Source organism: Heptranchias perlo, unplaced genomic scaffold (assembly GCF_035084215.1).
Source record: "Heptranchias perlo isolate sHepPer1 unplaced genomic scaffold, sHepPer1.hap1 HAP1_SCAFFOLD_115, whole genome shotgun sequence".
NCBI classification, from domain to species: Eukaryota; Metazoa; Chordata; class Chondrichthyes; order Hexanchiformes; family Hexanchidae; genus Heptranchias; species Heptranchias perlo.
The window spans coordinates 25,683-51,189 of NW_027138374.1; the positions used below are offsets into that span (position 1 = coordinate 25,683).

At 39.6% G+C, this 25,507-nt stretch overlaps 1 protein-coding gene across 1 annotated transcript in view; it reads left to right on the forward strand.

Annotated features, from left to right (window-relative positions):
• Window positions 1–25,507, forward strand: part of LOC137307897 (chloride anion exchanger-like) — a gene marked incomplete at its 5' end in the record, with an annotated part of 78,548 nt that overhangs the window by 21,581 nt on the left and 31,460 nt on the right. The window contains 2 exons of the mRNA XM_067976945.1: window positions 2,823–2,892; window positions 2,982–3,074. Of these exons, the coding sequence (XP_067833046.1) occupies window positions 2,823–2,892; window positions 2,982–3,074 (163 nt within the window). The remainder of the gene's footprint in view (window positions 1–2,822; window positions 2,893–2,981; window positions 3,075–25,507) is intronic.

Here is a 25,507-nt window from a genome sequence, read left to right on the forward strand (position 1 = left end):
TTGAATGGCGGAGCAGGCTCGAGGGGCCGATTGGCCTACTCCTGCTCCAATTTCTTATGTTCTTATGTTCTTATGTACAAGTATGTAAAAAGGAAGAGAGTAGCAAAAGTAAATGTTGGTCTCTTAGAGGCTGAGACAGGAGAAATTATAATGGGGAATCAGGAAATGGCAGAGACATTAAACAAATATTTTGTATATAACAAATATTTTGTATCTGTCTTCACAGTAGAAGACACAAAAAACATACCAGAAATAATGGGGAACCAAGAGTCTAATGAGAGTGAGGAACTTAAAGTAATTAATATCAGTAGAGAAAAAGTCCTGGAGAAACTAATGGGACTAAAAGCTGATAAATCCCCTGGACCTGATGGCCTACATCCGAGAGTTGCAAAAGAGGTGGCTGCAGAGATAGTGGATGCATTGGTTATGATCTTCCAAAATTCCCTGAATTCTAGAACGGTCCCAATGGATTGGAAAGTAGCAAATGTAACCCTGTTATTCAAGCAAGGAGGGAGAGAGAAAACAGGGAACTACAGGCCAGTTAGCCTGACATCAGTCGTCAGGAAAATGCTGGAATCCATTATTAAGGAAGTGGTAACAGGGCACTTAGAAAATCATAATATGATTGGGCAGAGTCAACATGGTTTTATGAAAAGGAAATCATGTTTGACAAATGTATTAGTTTTTTGAGGATGTGACGAGCAGGGTCGATAAAGGGGAACCAGTGGATGGAGTATATTTGGATTTTCAAAAGGCATTCGATAAGGTGCCACATGAAAGGTTGTTACACAAGGTAAGGGCTCATGGGATTGGGGGTAATATATTAGCATGGATAGGGGATTGGTTAAAGGACAGAAAACAGAGAGGAGGGATAAACGGGTCATTCTCAGGTTGTCAGGCGGTAACTAGTGAGGTGCCGCAAGGATCGGTGCTTGGGCCTCAGCTATTTACAATCTATATTACACTCAGTCCCTTCATCTAAGTCAGTAATGTATCCAAGTTTGCTGATGATACAAAGCTGGGTGGGAAAGTAAGCTGTGAGGAGGACACAAAGAGCCAGCAAAGGGATATCGACAGGTTAAGTGAGTGGGCAAGAAGGTGGCAGATGGAGTATAATGTGGGGAAATATGAGGTTATTCACTTTGGTGAATAGAAAAACAGAATATTTTTTATCTGGTGAGAAAATATTAAACGTTGGTGTTCAGAGAGATTTGGGTGTCTTCGTACAAGAAATACAAAAAGTTAGTATGCAGGTACAGCCAGCAATTAGGAAGGCAAATGGAATGTTGGCCTTTATTTCAAGAGGATTGGAGTACAAGAATAAGGAAGTCTTACTACAGTTGTACAGGGCTTTGGTGAGACCTCACCTGGAGAACTGAGTACAGTTTTGGTTTCCTTATCTAAGGAAAGATATACTTGCCTGAGAGGGGGTGCAACGAAGATTCACCAGATTGATTCCCGGGATGAGAGGGTTGTCCTATGAGGAGAGATTGAGTCGAATGGGCCTTGTAGAATGGAGTTTAGAAGAATGAGAGGTGATCTGATTGAAATATATATGATTCTGAGGGGACTTGACAGGGTAGATGCTGAGAGATTGTTTCCCCTGGCTGGAGAGTCTAGAACTGGGGGGCATAGTCTCAGGATAAGGGGGTCAGCCATTCGACTGAGATGAGGAGGAATTTCTTCACTGAGGGTTGTGAATCTTTAGAATTCTCTACCCCAGAGGGCTGTGGATGCTGAGTCGTTGAATATATTCAAGGCTCAGATCGATATATTTTTGGACTCTAGGGGAATCAAGGGATATGGGGATCGGGCAGGAAAGTGGAGTTGAGGTCAAAGATCAACCATTATCTTATTGAATGGCAGAGCAGGCTCGAGGGGCCGAATGGCCTACTCCTGCTCCTATTTCTTATGTTCTTATGTCCGTATGTAATCCTGGGCTTTATTAATAGAGGCATAGAGTACAAAAGCAAGGAAGTTATGCTAAAAGTTTATAAAACACTGGTTAGGCCTCAGCTGGAGTATTGTGTTCAATTCTGGGCACCACATTTTAGGAAAGATGTGAAGGCCTTAGAGAGGGTGCAGAGAGATTTACTCGAATGATCCCAGGGACAAAAGACTTAAGTTTCATGGCGAGCCAAGAGAAGCTGGGGTTGTTCTCCTTAGAGCAGAGAAGGTTAAGGGGGAGATTTGATACTGTTCATTGCCCGGTTTATTTATCCGGTTTCCACCACTTCCCATCTTTTGCCAGTCTGTGCAGCTACACTTAATTCCTACTCCCTGTTTTCTGTTTTGTAGCCAGCTTGCTATCCATTCTGTTACCTGTCCCCTGACTCCACATGCTCTGATCTTAGTCATGAGTCTACAATGCATGACCTTATCGAAGGCCCTTTGAGAATCCAAATATATTACATCTACTACATTACCCTAGTCTACTCTTTTTGTTAATTCTTTAAAGAATTCAATAAGATTGGTCATGCAAGACTTGGTCAGTGCTGACTTTATTATATTTTTGTTCTCCAGTACTCATGCGCAACCATTTCACATGAACAATTAGTACATGTGACTAATCAGTACACTTTAGCAACCAGCATACTCAATTAACCAGTACACGTGAGTAACCAATACATGAATAAACAATACATGTGAGTGATCAGTACATGAATAAACAGTACATGTGAGTGATCAGTACATGAATAAACAGTACATGTGAGTAAGCAGTAAATGAGGAACGAGTACATGGATAACCAGTACACATAAGTAACCAGTAATCATGAGAAACCAGTACATGCGGTTAACCAGTATATTGTGCTTTATTTCAGCCCATATTGTTCCGTGTTGGCGAACATTAGTGGAACGGATATCTACAGAAACCGGAAAGACTATGTAAATGTATGGAAATTACTTGATCTTCATTCAACACTATTGGTTTTCACTCTCTGGGTTTGTACATGTACCAATGCAACTTGTTTCTCCCACAGATTTATGAGCCAGAAGGAGTAAAGGTCTTTAGATGCCCTTCACCAATTTTTTTTGCAAATGTAGACTTCCTTCGGACCAAGCTCACTGAAGCTGTAAGTTGTAGTTTATCACATAGTTCCTAACATTCCCCGGTTTATTTATCCTATAGTTCCTCACATTCCCCAGTTTATTTATCCAATAGTTCCTCACATTACCCGGTTTATTTATCCTATAGTTCCTCACATTCCCCGGTTTATTTACCACATAGTTCCTCACATTCCCCGGTTTATTTATCCTATAGTTCCTAACATTCCCCGGTTTATTTATCCTATAGTTCCTAACATTCCCCGGTTTATTTATCCTATAGTTCCTAACATTCCCCGGTTTATTTATCCTATAGTTCCTCACATTCCCCGGTTTATTTATCCTATAGTTCCTAACATTCCCCGGTTTATTTATCCTATAGTTCCTCACATTCCCCGGTTTATTTATCCTATAGTTCCTCACATTCCCCGGTTTATTTATCCTATAGTTCCTAACATTCCCCGGTTTATTTATCCTATAGTTCCTAACATTCCCCGGTTTATTTATCCTATAGTTCCTCACATTCCCCGGTTTATTTATCCTATAGTTCCTAACATTCCCCGGTTTATTTATCCTATAGTTCCTAACATTCCCCGGTTTATTTATCCTATAGTTCCTAACATTCCCCGGTTTATTTATCCTATAGTTCCTCACATTCCCCGGTTTATTTATCCTATAGTTCCAAACATTCCCCGGTTTATTTATCCTATAGTTCCTAACATTCCCCGGTTTATTTATCCTATAGTTCCTAACATTCCCCGGTTTATTTATCCTATAGTTCCAAACATTCCCCGGTTTATTTATCCTATAGTTCCTCACATTCCCCGGTTTATTTATCCTATAGTTCCTAACATTCCCCGGTTTATTTATCCTATAGTTCCTCACATTCCCCGGTTTATTTATCCTATAGTTCCTAACATTCCCCGGTTTATTTATCCTATAGTTCCTAACATTCCCCGGTTTATTTATCCTATAGTTCCTAACATTCACCGGTTTATTTATCCTATAGTTCCTCACATTCCCCGGTTTATTTATCCTATAGTTCCTAACATTCCCCGGTTTATTTATCCTATAGTTCCTAACATTCCCCGGTTTATTTATCCTATAGTTCCTAACATTCCCCGGTTTATTTATCCTATAGTTCCTCACATTCCCCGGTTTATTTATCCTATAGTTCCTCACATTCCCCGGTTTATTTATCCTATAGTTCCTCACATTCCCCGGTTTATTTATCCTATAGTTCCTAACATTCCCCGGTTTATTTATCCTATAGTTCCTAACATTCCCCGGTTTATTTATCCTATAGTTCCAAACATTCCCCGGTTTATTTATCCTATAGTTCCTCACATTCCCCGGTTTATTTATCCTATAGTTCCTAACATTCCCCGGTTTATTTATCCTATAGTTCGTCACATTCCCTGGTTTATTTATCCTATAGTTCCTAACATTCCCCGGTTTATTTATCCTATAGTTCCTAACATTCCCCGGTTTATTTATCCTATAGTTCCGCACATTCCCCGGTTTATTTATCCTATAGTTCCTAACATTCCCCGGTTTATTTATCCTATAGTTCCTCACATTCCCCGGTTTATTTATCCTATAGTTCCTCACATTCCCCGGTTTATTTATCCTATAGTTCGTAACATTCCCCGGTTTATTTATCCTATAGTTCCTCACATTCCCCGGTTTATTTATCCTACAGTTCTTAACATTCCCCGGTTTATTTATCCTACAGTTCCTCACATTCCCCGGTTTATTTATCCTACAGTTCCTCACATTCCCCGGTTTATTTATCCTATAGTTCCTCACATTCCCCGGTTTATTTATCCTATAGTTCTCAACATTCCCCGGTTTATTTATCCTATAGTTCCTCACATTCCCCGGTTTATTTATCCTATAGTTCCTCACATTCCCCGGTTTATTTATCCCATAGTTCCTAACATTCCCCGGTTTATTTATCCTATAGTTCCAAACATTCCCCGGTTTATTTATCCTATAGTTCCTAACATTCCCCGGTTTATTTATCCTATAGTTCCTAACATTCCCCGGTTTATTTATCCTATAGTTCCAAACATTCCCCGGTTTATTTATCCTATAGTTCCTAACATTCCCCGGTTTATTTATCCTGTAGTTCCTCACATTCCCCGGTTTATTTATCCTATAGTTCCTCGCATTCCCCGGTTTATTTATCCTATAATTCCTCACATTCCCCGGTTTATTTATCCTATAGTTCCTCACATTCCCCGGTTTATTTCTCCTATAGTTCCTCACATTCCCCGGTTTATTTATCCTATAGTTCCTCACATTCCCCGGTTTATTTATCCTATAGTTCTTAACATTCCCCGGTTTATTTATCCTATAGTTCCTCACATTCCCCGGTTTATTTATCCTACAGTTCTTAACATTCCCCGGTTTATTTATCCTACAGTTCCTCACATTCCCCGGTTTATTTATCCTATAGTTCCTCACATTCCCCGGTTTATTTATCCTATAGTTCCTCACATTCCCCGGTTTATTTATCCTATAGTTCTCAACATTCCCCGGTTTATTTATCCTATAGTTCCTCACATTCCCCGGTTTATTTATCCTATAGTTCCTCACATTCCCCGGTTTATTTATCCTATAGTTCCAAACATTCCCCGGTTTATTTATCCTATAGTTCCTAACATTCCCCGGTTTATTTATCCTATAGTTCCAAACATTCCCCGGTTTATTTATCCTATAGTTCCTAACATTCCCCGGTTTATTTATCCTATAGTTCCAAACCTTCCCCGGTTTATTTATCCTATAGTTCCTAACATTCCCCGGTTTATTTAACCTATAGTTCCTAACATTCCCCGGTTTATTTATCCTATAGTTCCTAACATTCCCCGGTTTATTTATCCTATAGTTCCTAACATTCCCCGGTTTATTTATCCTATAGTTCCTCACATTCCCCGGTTTATTTATCCTATAGTTCCTCACATTCCCCGGTTTATTTATCCTATAGTTCCTAACATTCCCCGGTTTATTTATCCTATATTTCCTAACATTCCCCGGTTTATTTATCCTATAGTTCCTCACATTCCCCGGTTTATTTATCCTATAGTTCCTAACATTCCCCGGTTTATTTATCCTATAGTTCCAAACATTCCCCGGTTTATTTATCCTATAGTTCCTCACATTCCCCGGTTTATTTATCCTATAGTTCCTCACATTCCCCGGTTTATTTATCCTATAGTTCCTCACATTCCCCGGTTTATTTATCCTATAGTTCGTAACATTCCCCGGTTTATTTATCCTATAGTTCCTCACATTCCCCGGTTTATTTATCCTATAGTTCCTCACATTCCCCGGTTTATTTATCCTATAGTTCCTCACATTCCCCGGTTTATTTATCCTATAGTTCCTCACATTCCCCGGTTTATTTATCCTATAGTTCCTCACATTCCCCGGTTTATTTATCCTATAGTTCTTAACATTCCCCGGTTTATTTATCCTATAGTTCCTCACATTCCCCGGTTTATTTATCCTATAGTTCTTAACATTCCCCGGTTTATTTATCCTATAGTTCCTCACATTCCCCGGTTTATTTATCCTATAGTTCCTCACATTCCCCGGTTTATTTATCCTATAGTTCTTAACATTCCCCGGTTTATTTATCCTATAGTTCCTCACATTCCCCGGTTTATTTATCCTATAGTTCCTCACATTCCCCGGTTTATTTATCCTATAGTTCCTCGAATTCCCCGGTTTATTTATCCTATAATTCCTCGCATTCCCCGGTTTATTTATCCTATAGTTCTTAACATTCCCCGGTTTATTTATCCTATAGTTCCTCACATTCCCCGGTTTATTTATCCTATAGTTCCTCACATTCCCCGGTTTATTGATCCGATAGTTCTTAACATTCCCCGGTTTATTTATCCTATAGTTCCTCACATTCCCCGGTTTATTTATCCTATAGTTCCTCACATTCCCCGGTTTATTTATCCTATAGTTCCTAACATTCACCGGTTTATTTATCCTATAGTTCCTCACATTCCCCGGTTTATTGATCCGATAGTTCTTAACATTCCCCGGTTTATTTATCCTATAGTTCCTCACATTCCCCGGTTTATTTATCCGATAGTTCTTAACATTCCCCGGTTTATTTATCCTATAGTTCCTAACATTCCCCGGTTTATTTATCCTATAGTTCTTAACATTCCCCGGTTTATTTATCCTATAGTTCCTCACATTCCCCGGTTTATTTATCCTATAGTTCCTAACATTCCCCGGTTTATTTATCCTAGAGTTCCTAACATTCCCCGGTTTATTTATCCTATCGTTCCTCACATTCCCCGGTTTATTTATCCTATAGTTCCTAACATTCCCCGGTTTATTTATCCTAGAGTTCCTAACATTCCCCGGTTTATTTATCCTAGAGTTCCAAACATTCCCCGGTTTATTTATCCTATAGTTCCTAACATTCCCCGGTTTATTTATCCTAGAGTTCCTAACATTCCCCGGTTTATTTATCCTAGAGTTCCAAACATTCCCCGGTTTATTTATCCTATAGTTCCTAACATTCCCCGGTTTATTTATCCTATAGTTCCTAACATTCCCCGGTTTATTTATCCTATCGTTCCTCACATTCCCCGGTTTATTTATCCTATAGTTCCTCACATTCCCCGGTTTATATATCCTATAGTTCCTAACATTCCCCGGTTTATTTATCCTGTAGTTCCAAACATTCCCTGGTTTATTTATCCTATAGTTCCTCACATTCCCCGGTTTATTTATCCTATAGTTCCTCACATTACCCAGTTTATTTATCCATAGTTCCTAACATTCCCCGGTTTATTTATCCTATAGTTCCTAACATTCCCCGGTTTATTTATCCTATAGTTCCTAACATTCCCCGGTTTATTTATCCTATAGTTCCTAACATTCCCCGGTTTATTTATCCTATAGTTCCTCACATTCCCCGGTTTATTTATCCTATAGTTCCTCACATTCCCCGGTTTATTTATCCTATAGTTCCTCACATTCCCCGGTTTATTTATCCTATAGTTCCTCACATTCCCCGGTTTATTTATCCAAAAGTTCCTCACATTCCCCGGTTTATTTATCCTATAGTTCCTCACATTCCCCGGTTTATTTATCCTATAGTTCCTCACATTCCCCGGTTTATTTATCCTATAGTTCCTCACATTCCCCGGTTTATTTATCCTATAGTTCCTCACATTCCCCGGTTTATTTATCCTATAGTTCCTCACATTCCCCGGTTTATTTATCCCATAGTTCCTCACATTCCCCGGTTTATTTATCCTATAGTTCCTAACATTCCCCGGTTTATTTATCCTATAGATCCTAACCTTCCCCGGTTTATTTATCCTATAGTTGCTAACATTCCCCGGTTTTTTATCCTATAGTTCCTAACATTCCCCGGTTTATTTATCCTATAGTTCCTAACATTACCCGGTTTATTTATCCTATAGTTCCTAACATTCCCCGGTTTATTTATCCTATAGTTCCTCACATTCCCCGGTTTATTTATCCTATAGTTCCTCACATTCCCCGGTTTATTTATCCTATAGTTCCTAACATTAACCGGTTTATTTATCCTATATTTCCTCACATTCCCCGGTTTATTTATCCTATAGTTCCTAACATTTCCCAGTTTATTTATCCTATAGTTCCTCACATTCCCCGGTTTATTTATCCTATAGTTCCTAACATTACCCGGTTTATTTATCGTATAGTTCCTAACATTACCCGGTTTATTTATCCTATAGTTCCTCACATTCCCCGGTTTATTTCAAGAATCATAGAAGTTACAACATGGAAACAGGCCCTTCGGCCCAACATGTCCATGTCGCCCAGTTTATACCACTAAGCTAGTCCCAATTGCCTGCACTTGGCCCATATCCCTCGATACCCATCTTCCCCATGTAACTGTCCAAATGCTTTTTAAAAGACAAAATTGTACCCGCCTCTCCTACTGCCTCTGGCAGCTCGTTCCAGACACTCACCACCCTTTGAGTGAAAAATTTGCCCCTCTGGATCCTTTTGTATCTCTCCCCTCTCACCTTAAATCTGTGCCCCCTCGTTATAGACTCCCCTACCTTTGGGAAAAGATTTTGACTATCGACCTTATCTATGCCCCTCATTATTTTATAGACTTCTATAAGATCACCCCTTAACCTCCTACTCTCCAGGGAATAAAGTCCCAGTCTGTCTAACCTCTCCCTGTAAGTCAAACCATCAAGTCCCGGTAGCATCCTAGTAAATCTTTTCTGCACTCTTTCTAGTTTAATAATATCCTTTCTATAATAGGGTGACCAGAACTGTACACAGTACTCCACGTGTGGCCTCACCAATGCCCTGTACAACTTCAACAAGACATCCCAACTCCTGCATTCAATGTTCTGACCAATGAAACCAAGCATGCTGAATGCCTTCTTCACCACCCTATCCACCTGTGACTCCACTTTCAAGGAGCTATGAATCTGTACTCCTAGATCTCTTTGTTCTATAACTCTCCCCAACGCCCTACCATTAACGGAGTAGGTCCTGGCCCGATTCGATCTACCAAAATGCATCACCTCACATTTATCTAAATTAAACTCCATCTGCCATTCATCGGCCCACTGGCCCAATTTATCAAGATCCCGTTGCAATCCTAGATAACCTTCTTCACTGTCCACAATGCCACCAATCTTGGTGTCATCTGCAAACTTACTAACCATGCCTCCTAAATTCTCATCCAAATCATTAATATAAATAACAAATAACAGCGGACCCAGCACCGATCCCTGAGGCACACCGCTGGACACAGGCATCCAGTTTGAAAAACAACCCTCGACAACCACCCTCTGTCTTCTGTCGTCAAGCCAATTTTGTATCCAATTGGCTACCTCACCTTGGATCCCATGAGATTTAACCTTATGTAACAACCTACCATGCGGTACCTTGTCAAATGCTTTGCTGAAGTCCATGTAGACCACGTCTACTGCACAGCCCTCATCTATCTTCTTGGTTACCCCTTCAAAAAACTCAATCAAATTCGTGAGACATGATTTTCCTCTCACAAAACCATGCTGACTGTTTCTAATTAGTCCCTGCCTCTCCAAATGCCTGTAGATCCTGTCCCTCAGAATACCCTCTAACAACTTACCCACTACAGATGTCAGGCTCACTGGTCTGTAGTTCCCAGGCTTTTCCCTGCCGCCCTTCTTAAACAAAGGCACAACATTTGCTACCCTCCAATCTTCAGGCACCTCACCTGTAGCGGTGGATGATTCAAATATCTCTGCTAGGGGACCCGCAATTTCCTCCCTAACCTCCCATAACGTCCTGGGATACATTTCATCAGGTCCCGGAGATTTATCTACCTTGATGCGCATTAAGACTTCCAGCACCTCCCTCTCTGTAATATGTACACTCCTCAAGACATCACTATTTATTTCCCCAAGTTCCCTAACATCCATGCCTTTCTCAACCGTAAATACCGATGTGAAATATTCATTCAGGATCTCACCCATCTCTTGTGGTTCCGCACTTAGATGACCTTGTTGATCCTTAAGAGGCCCTACTCTCTCCCTAGTTACCCTTTTGCCCTTTATGTATTTGTAGAAGCTCTTTGGATTCACCTTTGCCTGATCTGCCAAAGCAATCTCATATCCCCTTTTTGCCCTCCTGATTTCTCTCTTAACTCTACTCCGGCAATCTCTATACTCTTCAAGGGATCCACTTGATCCCAGCTGCCTATGCATGTCATATGCCTCCTTCTTATTTTTGACTAGTGCCTCAATCTCCCGAGTCATCCAAGGTTCCCTACTTCTACCAGCCTTGCCCTTCACTTTGTAAGGAATGTGCTTACACTGAACCCTGGTTAACACACTTTTGAAAGCCTCCCACTTACCAGACGTCCCTTTGCCTGCCAACAGACTCTCCCAATCAACTTCTGAAAGTTCCTGTCTAATACCATCAAAATTGGCCTTTCCCCAATTTAGAATTTTAACTTTTGGGCCAGACCTATCCTTCTCCATAGCTATCTTAAAACTAATGGAATTATGATCACTGGTCCCAAAGTGATCCCTCACTAACACTTCTGTCACCTGCCCTTCCTTATTTCCCAAGAGGAGGTCAAGTTTTGCCCCCTCTCTAGTCGGGCCATCCACATACTGAATGAGAAATTCCTCCTGAATACACTCAACAAATTTCTCTCCATCCAAGCCCCTAATGCTATGGCTGTCCCAGTCAATGTTGGGAAAGTTAAAGTCCCCTACTATTACCACCCTATTTTTCTTGCAGCTGTCTGTAATCTCCTTACATATTTGCTCCTCAATTTCCCGTTGACTATTTGGGGGTCTGTAGTACAATCCTATCAAAGTGATCTCTCCCTTCTTATTTTTCAGTTCTACCCATATGGACTCAGTGGGCGAACCCTCGGATATATCCCCTCTCACTACTGCCGTGATGTTCTCCCTAATCAAGAACGCAACTCCCCCTCCTCTCTTACCTCCTGCTCTATCTTTCCTATAGCATCTGTACCCTGGAACATTGAGCTGCCAGTCCTGCCCCTCCCTTAGCCATGTTTCAGTAATAGCTATAACATCCCAGTCCCATGTACCCATCCATGCCCTGAGTTTATTTATCCTATAGTTCCTCACATTCCCCGGTTTATTTATCCTATAGTTCCTAACATTCCCCGGTTTATTTATCCTATAGTTCCTCACATTACCCAGTTTATTTATCCTATAGTTCCTAACATTCCCCGGTTTATTTATCCTGTAGTTCCTAACATTCCCCGGTTTATTTATCCTGTAGTTCCTAACATTCCCCGGTTTATTTATCCTATAGTTCCTAACATTCCCCGGTTTATTTATCCTATAGTAACTAACATTCCCCGGTTTATTTATCCTATAGTTCCTCACATTACCCGGTTTATTTATCCTATAGTTCCTAACATTCCCCGGTTTATTTATCCTATAGTTCCTAACATTCCCCGGTTTATTTATCCTATAGTTCCTAACATTCCCCGGTTTATTTATCCTATAGTTCCTAACATTCCCCGGTTTATTTATCCTGTAGTTCCTAACATTCCCCGGTTTATTTATCCTATAGTTCCTAACATTCCCCGGTTTATTTATCCTATAGTTCCAAACATTCCCCGGTTTATTTATCCTATAGTTCCTAACATTCCCCGGTTTATTTATCCTATAGTTCCTAACATTCCCCGGTTTATTTATCCTATAGTTCCTAACATTCCCCGGTTTATTTATCCTATAGTTCCAAACATTCCCCGGTTTATTTATCCTATAGTTCCTAACATTCCCCGGTTTATTTATCCTATAGTTCCTAACATTCCCCGGTTTATTTATCCTATAGTTCCTAACATTCCCCGGTTTATTTATCCTATAGTTCCAAACATTCCCCGGTTTATTTATCCTATAGTTCCTAACATTCCCCGGTTTATTTATCCTATAGTTCCAAACATTCCCCGGTTTATTTATCCTATAGTTCCTCACATTCCCCGGTTTATTTATCCTATAGTTCCTAACATTCCCCGGTTTATTTATCCTATAGTTCCAAACATTCCCCGGTTTATTTATCCTATAGTTCCTAACATTCCCCGGTTTATTTATCCTATAGTTCCAAACATTCCCCGGTTTATTTATCCTATAGTTCCTAACATTCCCCGGTTTATTTATCCTGTAGTTCCTAACATTCCCCGGTTTATTTATCCTATAGTTCCTAACATTCCCCGGTTTATTTATCCTGTAGTTCCTAACATTCCCCGGTTTATTTATCCTATAGTTCCAAACATTCCCCGGTTTATTTATCCTATAGTTCCTAACATTCCCCGGTTTATTTATCCTATAGTTCCTAACATTCCCCGGTTTATTTATCCTATAGTTCCTAACATTCCCCGGTTTATTTATCCTATAGTTCCTAACATTCCCCGGTTTATTTATCCTATAGTTCCTAACATTCCCCGGTTTATTTATCCTATAGTTCCAAACATTCCCCGGTTTATTTATCCTATAGTTCCTAACATTCCCCGGTTTATTTATCCTATAGTTCCAAACATTCCCCGGTTTATTTATCCTATAGTTCCTAACATTCCCCGGTTTATTTATCCTATAGTTCCAAACATTCCCCGGTTTATTTATCCTATAGTTCCTCACATTCCCCGGTTTATTTATCCTATAGTTCCTAACATTCCCCGGTTTATTTATCCTATACTTCCAAACATTCCCCTGTTTATTTATCCTATAGTTCCTAACATTCCCCGGTTTATTTATCCTATAGTTCCAAACATTCCCCGGTTTATTTATCCTATAGTTCCTAACATTCCCCGGTTTATTTATCCTATAGTTCCTAACATTCCCCGGTTTATTTATCCTATAGTTCCTAACATTCCCCGGTTTATTTATCCTATAGTTCCTAACATTCCCCGGTTTATTTATCCTATAGTTCCTCACATTCCCCGGTTTATTTATCCTATAGTTCCTAACATTCCCCGGTTTATTTATCCTATAGTTCCAAACATTCCCCGGTTTATTTATCCTATAGTTCCTCACATTCCCCGGTTTATTTATCCTATAGTTCCTAACATTCCCCGGTTTATTTATCCTATAGTTCCTCACATTCCCCGGTTTATTTATCCTATAGTTCCTAACATTCCCCGGTTTATTTATCCTATAGTTCCTAACATTCCCCGGTTTATTTATCCTATAGTTCCTCACATTCCCCGGTTTATATATCCTATAGTTCCTAACATTCCCCGGTTTATTTATCCTGTAGTTCCAAACATTCCCTGGTTTATTTATCCTATAGTTCCTCACATTCCCCGGTTTATTTATCCTATAGTTCCTCACATTACCCAGTTTATTTATCCATAGTTCCTAACATTCCCCTGTTTATTTATCCTATAGTTCCTAACATTCCCCGGTTTATTTATCCTATAGTTCCTAACATTCCCCGGTTTATTTATCCTATAGTTCCTAACATTCCCCGGTTTATTTATCCTATAGTTCCTCACATTCCCCGGTTTATTTATCCTATAGTTCCTCACATTCCCCGGTTTATTTATCCTATATTTCCTCACATTCCCCGGTTTATTTATCCAAAAGTTCCTCACATTCCCCGGTTTATTTATCCTATAGTTCCTCACATTCCCCGGTTTATTTATCCTATAGTTCCTCACATTCCCCGGTTTATTTATCCTATAGTTCCTCACATTCCCCGGTTTATTTATCCTATAGTTCCTCACATTCCCCGGTTTATTTATCCTATAGTTCCTCACATTCCCCGGTTTATTTATCCTATAGTTCCTCACATTACCCAGTTTATTTATCCCATAGTTCCTCACATTCCCCGGTTTATTTATCCTATAGTTCCTCACATTCCCCGGTTTATTTATCCTATAGTTCCTCACATTCCCCGGTTTATTTATCCTATAGTTCCTCACATTATCCAGTTTATTTATCCCATAGTTCCTCACATTCCCCGGTTTATTTATCCTATAGTTCCTAACATTCCCCGGTTTATTTATCCTATAGATCCTAACCTTCCCCGGTTTATTTATCCTATAGTTGCTAACATTCCCCGGTTTTTTATCCTATAGTTCCTAACATTCCCCGGTTTATTTATCCTATAGTTCCTAACATTCCCCGGTTTATTTATCCTATAGTTCCTCACATTCCCCGGTTTATTTATCCTATAGTTCCTCACATTCCCCGGTTTATTTATCCTATAGTTCCTAACATTAACCGGTTTATTTATCCTATATTTCCTCACATTCCCCGGTTTATTTATCCTATAGTTCCTAACATTTCCCAGTTTATTTATCCTATAGTTCCTCACATTCCCCGGTTTATTTATCCTATAGTTCCTAACATTACCCGGTTTATTTATCGTATAGTTCCTAACATTACCCGGTTTATTTATCCTATAGTTCCTCACATTCCCCGGTTTATTTAAAGAATCATAGAAGTTACAACATGGAAACAGGCCCTTCGGCCCAACATGTCCATGTCGCCCAGTTTATACCACTAAGCTAGTCCCAATTGCCTGCACTTGGCCCATATCCCTCGATACCCATCTTCCCCATGTAACTGTCCAAATGCTTTTTAAAAGACAAAATTGTACCCGCCTCTCCTACTGCCTCTGGCAGCTCGTTCCAGACACTCACCACCCTTTGAGTGAAAAATTTGCCCCTCTGGATCCTTTTGTATCTCTCCCCTCTCACCTTAAATCTGTGCCCCCTCGTTATAGACTCCCCTACCTTTGGGAAAAGATTTTGACTATCGACCTTATCTATGCCCCTCATTATTTTATAGACTTCTATAAGATCACCCCTTAACCTCCTACTCTCCAGGGAATAAAGTCCCAGTCTGTCTAACCTCTCCCTGTAAGTCAAACCATCAAGTCCCGGTAGCATCCTAGTAAATCTTTTCTGCACTCTTTCTAGTTTAATAATATCCTTTCTATAATAGGGTGACCAGAACTGTACACAGTACTCCACGTGTGGCCTCACCAATGCCCTGTACAACTTCAACAAGACATCCCAACTCCTGCATTCAATGTTCTGACCAATGAAACCAAGCATGCTGAATGCCTTCTTCACCACCCTATCCACCTGTGACTCCACTTTCAAGGAGCTATGAATCTGTACTCCTAGATCTCTTTGTTCTATAACTCTCCCCAACGCCCTACCATTAACGGAGTAGGTCCTGGCCCGATTCGATCTACCAAAATGCATCACCTCACATTTATCTAAATTAAACTCCATCTGCCATTCATCGGCCCACTGGCCCAATTTATCAAGATCCCGTTGCAATCCTAGATAACCTTCTTCACTGTCCACAATGCCACCAATCTTGGTGTCATCTGCAAACTTACTAACCATGCCTCCTAAATTCTCATCCAAATCATTAATATAAATAACAAATAACAGCGGACCCAGCACCGATCCCTGAGGCACACCGCTGGACACAGGCATCCAGTTTGAAAAACAACCCTCGACAACCACCCTCTGTCTTCTGTCGTCAAGCCAATTTTGTATCCAATTGGCTACCTCACCTTGGATCCCATGAGATTTAACCTTATGTAACAACCTACCATGCGGTACCTTGTCAAATGCTTTGCTGAAGTCCATGTAGACCACGTCTACTGCACAGCCCTCATCTATCTTCTTGGTTACCCCTTCAAAAAACTCAATCAAATTCGTGAGACATGATTTTCCTCTCACAAAACCATGCTGACTGTTTCTAATTAGTCCCTGCCTCTCCAAATGCCTGTAGATCCTGTCCCTCAGAATACCCTCTAACAACTTACCCACTACAGATGTCAGGCTCACTGGTCTGTAGTTCCCAGGCTTTTCCCTGCCGCCCTTCTTAAACAAAGGCACAACATTTGCTACCCTCCAATCTTCAGGCACCTCACCTGTAGCGGTGGATGATTCAAATATCTCTGCTAGGGGACCCGCAATTTCCTCCCTAACCTCCCATAACGTCCTGGGATACATTTCATCAGGTCCCGGAGATTTATCTACCTTGATGCGCATTAAGACTTCCAGCACCTCCCTCTCTGTAATATGTACACTCCTCAAGACATCACTATTTATTTCCCCAAGTTCCCTAACATCCATGCCTTTCTCAACCGTAAATACCGATGTGAAATATTCATTCAGGATCTCACCCATCTCTTGTGGTTCCGCACTTAGATGACCTTGTTGATCCTTAAGAGGCCCTACTCTCTCCCTAGTTACCCTTTTGCCCTTTATGTATTTGTAGAAGCTCTTTGGATTCACCTTTGCCTGATCTGCCAAAGCAATCTCATATCCCCTTTTTGCCCTCCTGATTTCTCTCTTAACTCTACTCCGGCAATCTCTATACTCTTCAAGGGATCCACTTGATCCCAGCTGCCTATGCATGTCATATGCCTCCTTCTTATTTTTGACTAGTGCCTCAATCTCCCGAGTCATCCAAGGTTCCCTACTTCTACCAGCCTTGCCCTTCACTTTGTAAGGAATGTGCTTACCCTGAACCCTGGTTAACACACTTTTGAAAGCCTCCCACTTACCAGACGTCCCTTTGCCTGCCAACAGACTCTCCCAATCAACTTCTGAAAGTTCCTGTCTAATACCATCAAAATTGGCCTTTCCCCAATTTAGAATTTTAACTTTTGGGCCAGACCTATCCTTCTCCATAGCTATCTTAAAACTAATGGAATTATGATCACTGGTCCCAAAGTGATCCCTCACTAACACTTCTGTCACCTGCCCTTCCTTATTTCCCAAGAGGAGGTCAAGTTTTGCCCCCTCTCTAGTCGGGCCATCCACATACTGAATGAGAAATTCCTCCTGAATACACTCAACAAATTTCTCTCCATCCAAGCCCCTAATGCTATGGCTGTCCCAGTCAATGTTGGGAAAGTTAAAGTCCCCTACTATTACCACCCTATTTTTCTTGCAGCTGTCTGTAATCTCCTTACATATTTGCTCCTCAATTTCCCGTTGACTATTTGGGGGTCTGTAGTACAATCCTATCAAAGTGATCTCTCCCTTCTTATTTTTCAGTTCTACCCATATGGACTCAGTGGGCGAACCCTCGGATATATCCCCTCTCACTACTGCCGTGATGTTTTCCCTAATCAAGAACGCAACTCCCCCTCCTCTCTTACCTCCTGCTCTATCTTTCCTATAGCATCTGTACCCTGGAACATTGAGCTGCCAGTCCTGCCCCTCCCTTAGCCATGTTTCAGTAATAGCTATAACATCCCAGTCCCATGTACCCATCCATGCCCTGAGTTTATTTATCCTATAGTTCCTCACATTCCCCGGTTTATTTATCCTATAGTTCCTAACATTCCCCGGTTTATTTATCCTATAGTTCCTCACATTACCCAGTTTATTTATCCTATAGTTCCTCACATTCCCCGGTTTATTTATCCTATAGTTCCTAACATTCCCCGGTTTATTTATCCTATAGTTCCTCACATTCCCCGGTTTATTTATCCTATAGTTCCTAACATTCCCCGGTTTATTTATCCTGTAGTTCCTAACATTCCCCGGTTTATTTATCCTGTAGTTCCTAACATTCCACGGTTTATTTATCCTATAGTTCCTAACATTCCCCGGTTTATTTATCCTATAGTTCCTCACATTCCCCGGTTTATTTATCCTATAGTTCCAAACATTCCCCGGTTTATTTATACTATAGTTCCTAACATTCCCCGGTTTATTTATCCTATAGTTCCTAACATTACCCGGTTTATTTATCCTATAGTTCCTAACATTCCCCGGTTTATTTATCCTATAGTTCCTAACATTCCCCGGTTTATTTATCCTATAGTTCCTAACATTCCCCGGTTTATTTATCCTATAGTTCCAAACATTCCCCGGTTTATTTATCCTATAGTTCCTAACATTCCCCGGTTTATTTATCCTATAGTTCCTAACATTCCCCGGTTTATTTATCCTATAGTTCCTAACATTCCCCGGTTTATTTATCCTATAGTTCCAAACATTCCCCGGTTTATTTATCCTATAGTTCCTAACATTCCCCGGTTTATTTATCCTATAGTTCCAAACATTCCCCGGTTTATTTATCCTATAGTTCCTAACATTCCCCGGTTTATTTATCCTATAGTTCCAAACATTCCCCGGTTTATTTATCCTATAGTTCCTCACATTCCCCGGTTTATTTATCCTATAGTTCCTAACATTCCCCGGTTTATTTATCCTATAGTTCCAAACATTCCCCGGTATTTATCCTATAGTTCCTAACATTCCCCGGTTTATTTATCCTATAGTTCCAAACATTCCCCGGTTTATTTATCCTATAGTTCCTAACATTCCCCGGTTTATTTATCCTATAGTTCCTCACATTCCCCGGTTTATTTATCCTATAGTTCCTCACATTACCCGGTTTATTTATCCTATAGTTCCTAACATTCCCCGGTTTATTTATCCTATAGTTCCTAACATTCCCCGGTTTATTTATCCTACAGTTCCTCACATTCCCCGGTTTATTTATCCTATAGTTCCTCACATTCCCCGGTTTATTTATCCTATAGTTCCTAACATTCCCCGGTTTATTTATCCTGTAGTTCCTAACATTCCCCGGTTTATTTATCCTATAGTTCCTCACATTCCCCGGTTTATTTATCCTATAGTTCCTAACATTCCCCGGTTTATTTATCCTATAGTTCCAAACATTCCCCGGTTTATTTATCCTATAGTTCCTCACATTCCCCGGTTTATTTATCCTATAGTTCCTAACATTCCCCGGTTTATTTATCCTATAGTTCCTCACATTCCCCGGTTTATTTATCCTATAGTTCCTAACATTACCCGGTTTATTTATCCTATAGTTCCTCACATTCCCCGGTGTATTTATCCTATAGTTCCTCACATTCCCCGGTTTATTTATCCTATAGTTCCTAACATTACCCGGTTTATTTATCCTATAGTTCCTCACATTCCCCGGTTTATTTATCCTATAGTTCCTCACATTACCCGGTTTATTTATCCTATAGTTCCTAACATTACCCGGTTTATTTATCCAATAGTTCCTAACATTCCCCGGTTTATTTATCCTATAGTTCCGCACATTCCCCGGTTTATTTATCCTATAGTTCCTCACATTCCCCGGTTTATTTATGCTATAGTTCCTCACATTCCCCGGTTTATTTATCCTATAGTTCCTCACATTCCCCTGTTTATTTATCCTATAGTTCCTCACATTCCCCGGTTTATTTATCCTATAGTTCCTAACATTCCCCGATTTATTTATCCTATAGTTCCTGACATTACCCAGTTTATTTATCCTATAGTTCCTCACATTCCCCGATTTATTTATCCTATAGTTCCTAACATTCCCCGATTTATTTATCCTATAGTTCCTAACATTCCCCGGTTTATTTATCCTATAGTTCCTCACATTACCCAGTTTATTTATCCTATAGTTCCTCACATTCCCCAGTTTATTTATCCTATAGTTCCTAACATTCCCCAGTTTATTTATCCCATAGTTCCTCACATTACCCCGTTTATTTATCCTATAGTTCCTAACATTCCCCGGTTTATTTATCCTATAGTTCCTAACATTCCCCGGTTTAGTTATCCTATAGTTGCTAACATTCCCCAGTTTATTTATCCTATAGTTCCTCACATTCCCCGGTTTATTTATCCTATAGTTCCTAACATTACCCGGTTTATTTATCCTATAGTTCCTCACATTCCCCGGTTTATTTATCCTATAGTTCCTAACATTCCCCGGTTTATTTATCCTATAGTTCCTCACATTCCCCGGTTTATTTATCCTATAGTTCCTAACATTCCCCGGTTTATTTATCCTATAGTTCCTCACATTCCCCGGTTTATTTATCCTATAGTTCCTAACATTCCCCGGTTTATTTATCCTATAGTTCCTAACATTCCCCGGTTTATTTATCCTATAGTTCCTCACATTCCCCGGTTTATTTATCCTATAGTTCCTAACATTCCCCGGTTTATTTATCCTATAGTTCCTCACATTCCCCGGTTTATTTATCCTATAGTTCCTAACATTCCCCGGTTTATTTATCCTATAGTTCCTAACATTCCCCGGTTTATTTATCCCATAGTTCCTCACATTCCCCGGTTTATTTATCCTCTAGTTCCTCACATTACCCGGTTCATTTATCCTATAGTTCCTCACATTCCCCAGTTTATTTATCCTATAGTTCCTAACATTCCCCGGTTTATTTATCCTATAGTTCCTCACATTACCCGGTTTATTTATCCTGTAGTTCCTAACATTCCCCGGTTTATTTATCCTATAGTTCCTCACATTCCCCGGTTTATTGATCCTATAGTTCCTCACATTCCCCGGTTTATTTATCCTATACTTCCTCACATTCCCCTGTTTATTTATCCTATAGTTCCTCACATTCCCCGGTTTATTTATCCTATAGTTCCTAACATTCCCCGGTTTATTTATCCTATAGTTCCTAACATTACCCGGTTTATTTATCCTATAGTTCCTCACATTCCCCTGTTTATTTATCCTATAGTTCCTCACATTCCCCGGTTTATTTATCCTATAGTTCCTAACATTACCCAGTTTATTTATCCTATAGTTCCTCACATTCCCCTGTTTATTTATCCTATAGTTCCTCACATTCCCCGGTTTATTTATCCTATAGTTCCTCACATTCCCCTGTTTATTTATCCTATAGTTCCTCACATTCCCCGGTTTATTTATCCTATAGTTCCTCACATTACCCAGTTTATTTATCCTATAGTTCCTCACATTCCCCAGTTTATTTATCCTATAGTTCCTAACATTCCCCAGTTTATTTATCCTATAGTTCCTCACATTCCCCGGTTTATTTATCCTATAGTTCCTCACATTCCCCGGTTTATTTATCCTATAGTTCCTCACATTCCCCGGTTTATTTATCCTATAGTTCCTCACATTCCCCGGTTTATTTATCCTATAGTTCCTCACATTCCCCGGTTTATTTATCCTATAGTTCCTAACATTACCCAGTTTATTTATCCTATAGTTCCTAACATTCCCCGGTTTATTTTTCCTATAGTTCCTAACATTCCCCGGTTTATTTATCCTATAGTTCCTCACATTCCCCGGTTTATTTATCCTATAGTTCCTCACATTCCCCGGTTTATTTATCCTATAGTTCCTAACATTCCCCGGTTTATTTATCCTATAGTACCTAACATTACCCAGTTTATTTATCCTATAGTTCCTCACATTACCCCGTTTATTTATCCTATAGTTCCTAACATTACCCAGTTTATTTATCCTATAGTTCCTCACATTCCCCGGTTTATTTATCCTATAGTTCCTCACATTCCCCGGTTTATTTATCCTATAGTTCCTCACATTCCCCGGTTTATTTATCCTATAGTTCCTAACATTACCCGGTTTATTTATCCCATAGTTCCTAACATTCCCCGGTTTATTTATCCTATAGTTCCTCACATTCCCCGGTTTATTTATCCTATAGTTCCTCACATTACCCCGTTTATTTATCCTATAGTTCCTCACATTCCCCAGTTTATTTATCCTATAGTTCCTCACATTCCCCGGTTTATTTATCCTATAGTTCCTCACATTCCCCGGTTTATTTATCCTATAGTTCCTAACATTCCCCGGTTTATTTATCCCATAGTTCCTCACATTACCCCGTTTATTTATCCTATAGTTCCTCACATTCCCCGGTTTATTTATCCCATAGTTCCTAACATTCCCCGGTTTATTTATCCTATAGTTCCTCACATTCCCCCGTTTATTTATCCTATAGTTCCTCACATTCCCCGGTTTATTTATCCCATAGTTCCCAACATTACCCGGTTTATTTATCCTATAGTTCCTCACATTCCCCCGTTTATTTATCCTATAGTTCCTCACATTCCCCGGTTTATTTATCCCATAGTTCCTAACATTCCCCGGTTTATTTATCCTATAGTTCCTCACATTCCCCGGTTTATTTATCCTATAGTTCCTCACATTCCCCGGTTTATTTATCCTATAGTTCCTCACATTACCCCGTTTATTTATCCTATAGTTCCTAACATTACCCAGTTTATTTATCCTATAGTTCCTCACATTCCCCGGTTTATTTATCCTATAGTTCCTCACATTCCCCGGTTTATTTATCCTATAGTTCCTAACATTACCCAGTTTATTTATCCTATAGTTCCTCACATTCCCCGGTTTATTTATCCTATAGTTCCTAACATTCCCTGGTTTATTTATCCTATAGTTCCTCACATTACCCCGTTTATTTATCCTATAGTTCCTAACATTCCCTGGTTTATTTATCCTATAGTTCCTCACATTACCCCGTTTATTTATCCTATAGTTCCTCACATTCCCCGGTTTATTTATCCCATAGTTCCTAACATTACCCGGTTTATTTATCCTATAGTTCCTAACATTCCCCGGTTTATTTATCCTATAGTTCCTCACATTCCCCGGTTTATTTATCCTATAGTTCCTAACATTACCCAGTTTATTTATCCTATAGTTCCTCACATTCCCCGGTTTATTTATCCCATAGTTCCTCACATTACCCGGTTTATTTATCCTATATTTCCTAACATTACCCGGTTTATTTATCCTATAGTTCCTCACATTCCCCGGTTTATTTATCCTATAGTTCCAAACATTCCCCGGTTTATTTATCCTATATTTCCTAACATTCCCCGGTTTATTTATCCTATAGTTCCTCACATTCCCCGGTTTATTTATCCTATAGTTCCTAACATTACCCAGTTTATTTATCCTATAGTTCCTCACATTCCCCGGTTTATTTATCCCATAGTTCCTAACATTACCCCGTTTATTTATCCTATAGTTCCTCACATTCCCCGGTTTATTTATCCTATAGTTCCTAACATTACCCAGTTTATTTATCCTATAGTTCCTCACATTCCCCGGTTTATTTATCCCATAGTTCCTAACATTACCCCGTTTATTTATCCTATAGTTCCTCACATTCCCCGGTTTATTTATCCTATAGTTCCTCACATTACCCCGTTTATTTATCCTATAGTTCCTCACATTCCCCGGTTTATTTATCCCATAGTTCCTAACATTACCCAGTTTATTTATCCTATAGTTCCTCACATTCCCCGGTTTATTTATCCTATAGTTCCTCACATTCCCCGGTTTATTTATCCTATAGTTCCTAACATTACCCCGTTTATTTATCCTATAGTTCCTAACATTCCCCGGTTTATTTATCCTATAGTTCCTAACATTCCCCGGTTTATTTATCCTATAGTTCCTCACATTCCCCGGTTTATTTATCCTATAGTTCCTCACATTCCCCGGTTTATTTATCCTATAGTTCCTCACATTACCCCGTTTATTTATCCTATAGTTCCTAACATTCCCCGGTTTATTTATCCCATAGTTCCTCACATTCCCCGGTTTATTTATCCTATAGTTCCTCACATTCCCCGGTTTATTTATCCTATAGTTCCTAACATTACCCAGTTTATTTATCCTATAGTTCCTCACATTCCCCGGTTTATTTATCCTATAGTTCCTAACATTCCCCGGTTTATTTATCCTATAGTTCCTCACATTCCCCGGTTTATTTATCCTATAGTTCCTCACATTCCCCGGTTTATTTATCCTATAGTTCCTAACATTCCCCGGTTTATTTATCCCATAGTTCCTCACATTCCCCGGTTTATTTATCCTATAGTTCCTCACATTCCCCGGTTTATTTATCCTATAGTTCCTCACATTCCCCGGTTTATTTATCCTATAGTTCCTCACATTCCCCGGTTTATTTATCCTATAGTTCCTAACATTCCCCGGTTTATTTATCCCATAGTTCCTCACATTCCCCGGTTTATTTATCCTATAGTTCCTCACATTCCCCGGTTTATTTATCCTATAGTTCCTCACATTCCCCGGTTTATTTATCCTATAGTTCCTCACATTCCCCGGTTTATTTATCCTATAGTTCCTCACATTCCCCGGTTTATTTATCCTATAGTTCCTCACATTCCCCGGTTTATTTATCCTATAGTTCCTCACATTCCCCGGTTTATTTATCCTATAGTTCCTCACATTCCCCGGTTTATTTATCCTATAGTTCCTAACATTACCCGGTTTATTTATCCTATAGTTCCTCACATTCCCCGGTTTATTTATCCTATAGTTCCGAACATTCCCCGGTTTATTTATCCTATAGTTCCTCACATTACCTGGTTTATTTATCCTATAGTTCCTCACATTACCCCGTTTATTTATCCTATAGTTCCTCACATTCCCCGGTTTATTTATCCTATAGTTCCTAACATTACCCAGTTTATTTATCCTATAGTTCCTAACATTACCCAGTTTATTTATCCTATAGTTCCTCACATTCCCCGGTTTATTTATCCTATAGTTCCTCACATTCCCCGGTTTATTTATCCTATAGTTCCTCACATTACCCCGTTTATTTATCCTATAGTTCCTAACATTCCCCGGTTTATTTATCCTATAGTTCCTCACATTCCCCGGTTTATTTATCCTATAGTTCCTCACATTCCCCGGTTTATTTATCCTATAGTTCCTCACATTCCCCGGTTTATTTATCCTATAGTTCCTAACATTCCCCGGTTTATTTATCCTATAGTTCCTAACATTCCCCGGTTTATTTATCCTATAGTTCCTCACATTCCCCGGTTTATTTATCCTATAGTTCCTCACATTCCCCGGTTTATTTATCCTATAGTTCCTAACATTCCCCGGTTTATTTATCCTATAGTACCTAACATTACCCGGTTTATTTATCCTATAGTTCCTCACATTACCCCGTTTATTTATCCTATAGTTCCTCACATTCCCCGGTTTATTTATCCTATAGTTCCTCACATTCCCCGGTTTATTTATCCTATAGTTCCTCACATTCCCCGGTTTATTTATCCTATAGTTCCTAACATTACCCGGTTTATTTATCCCATAGTTCCTAA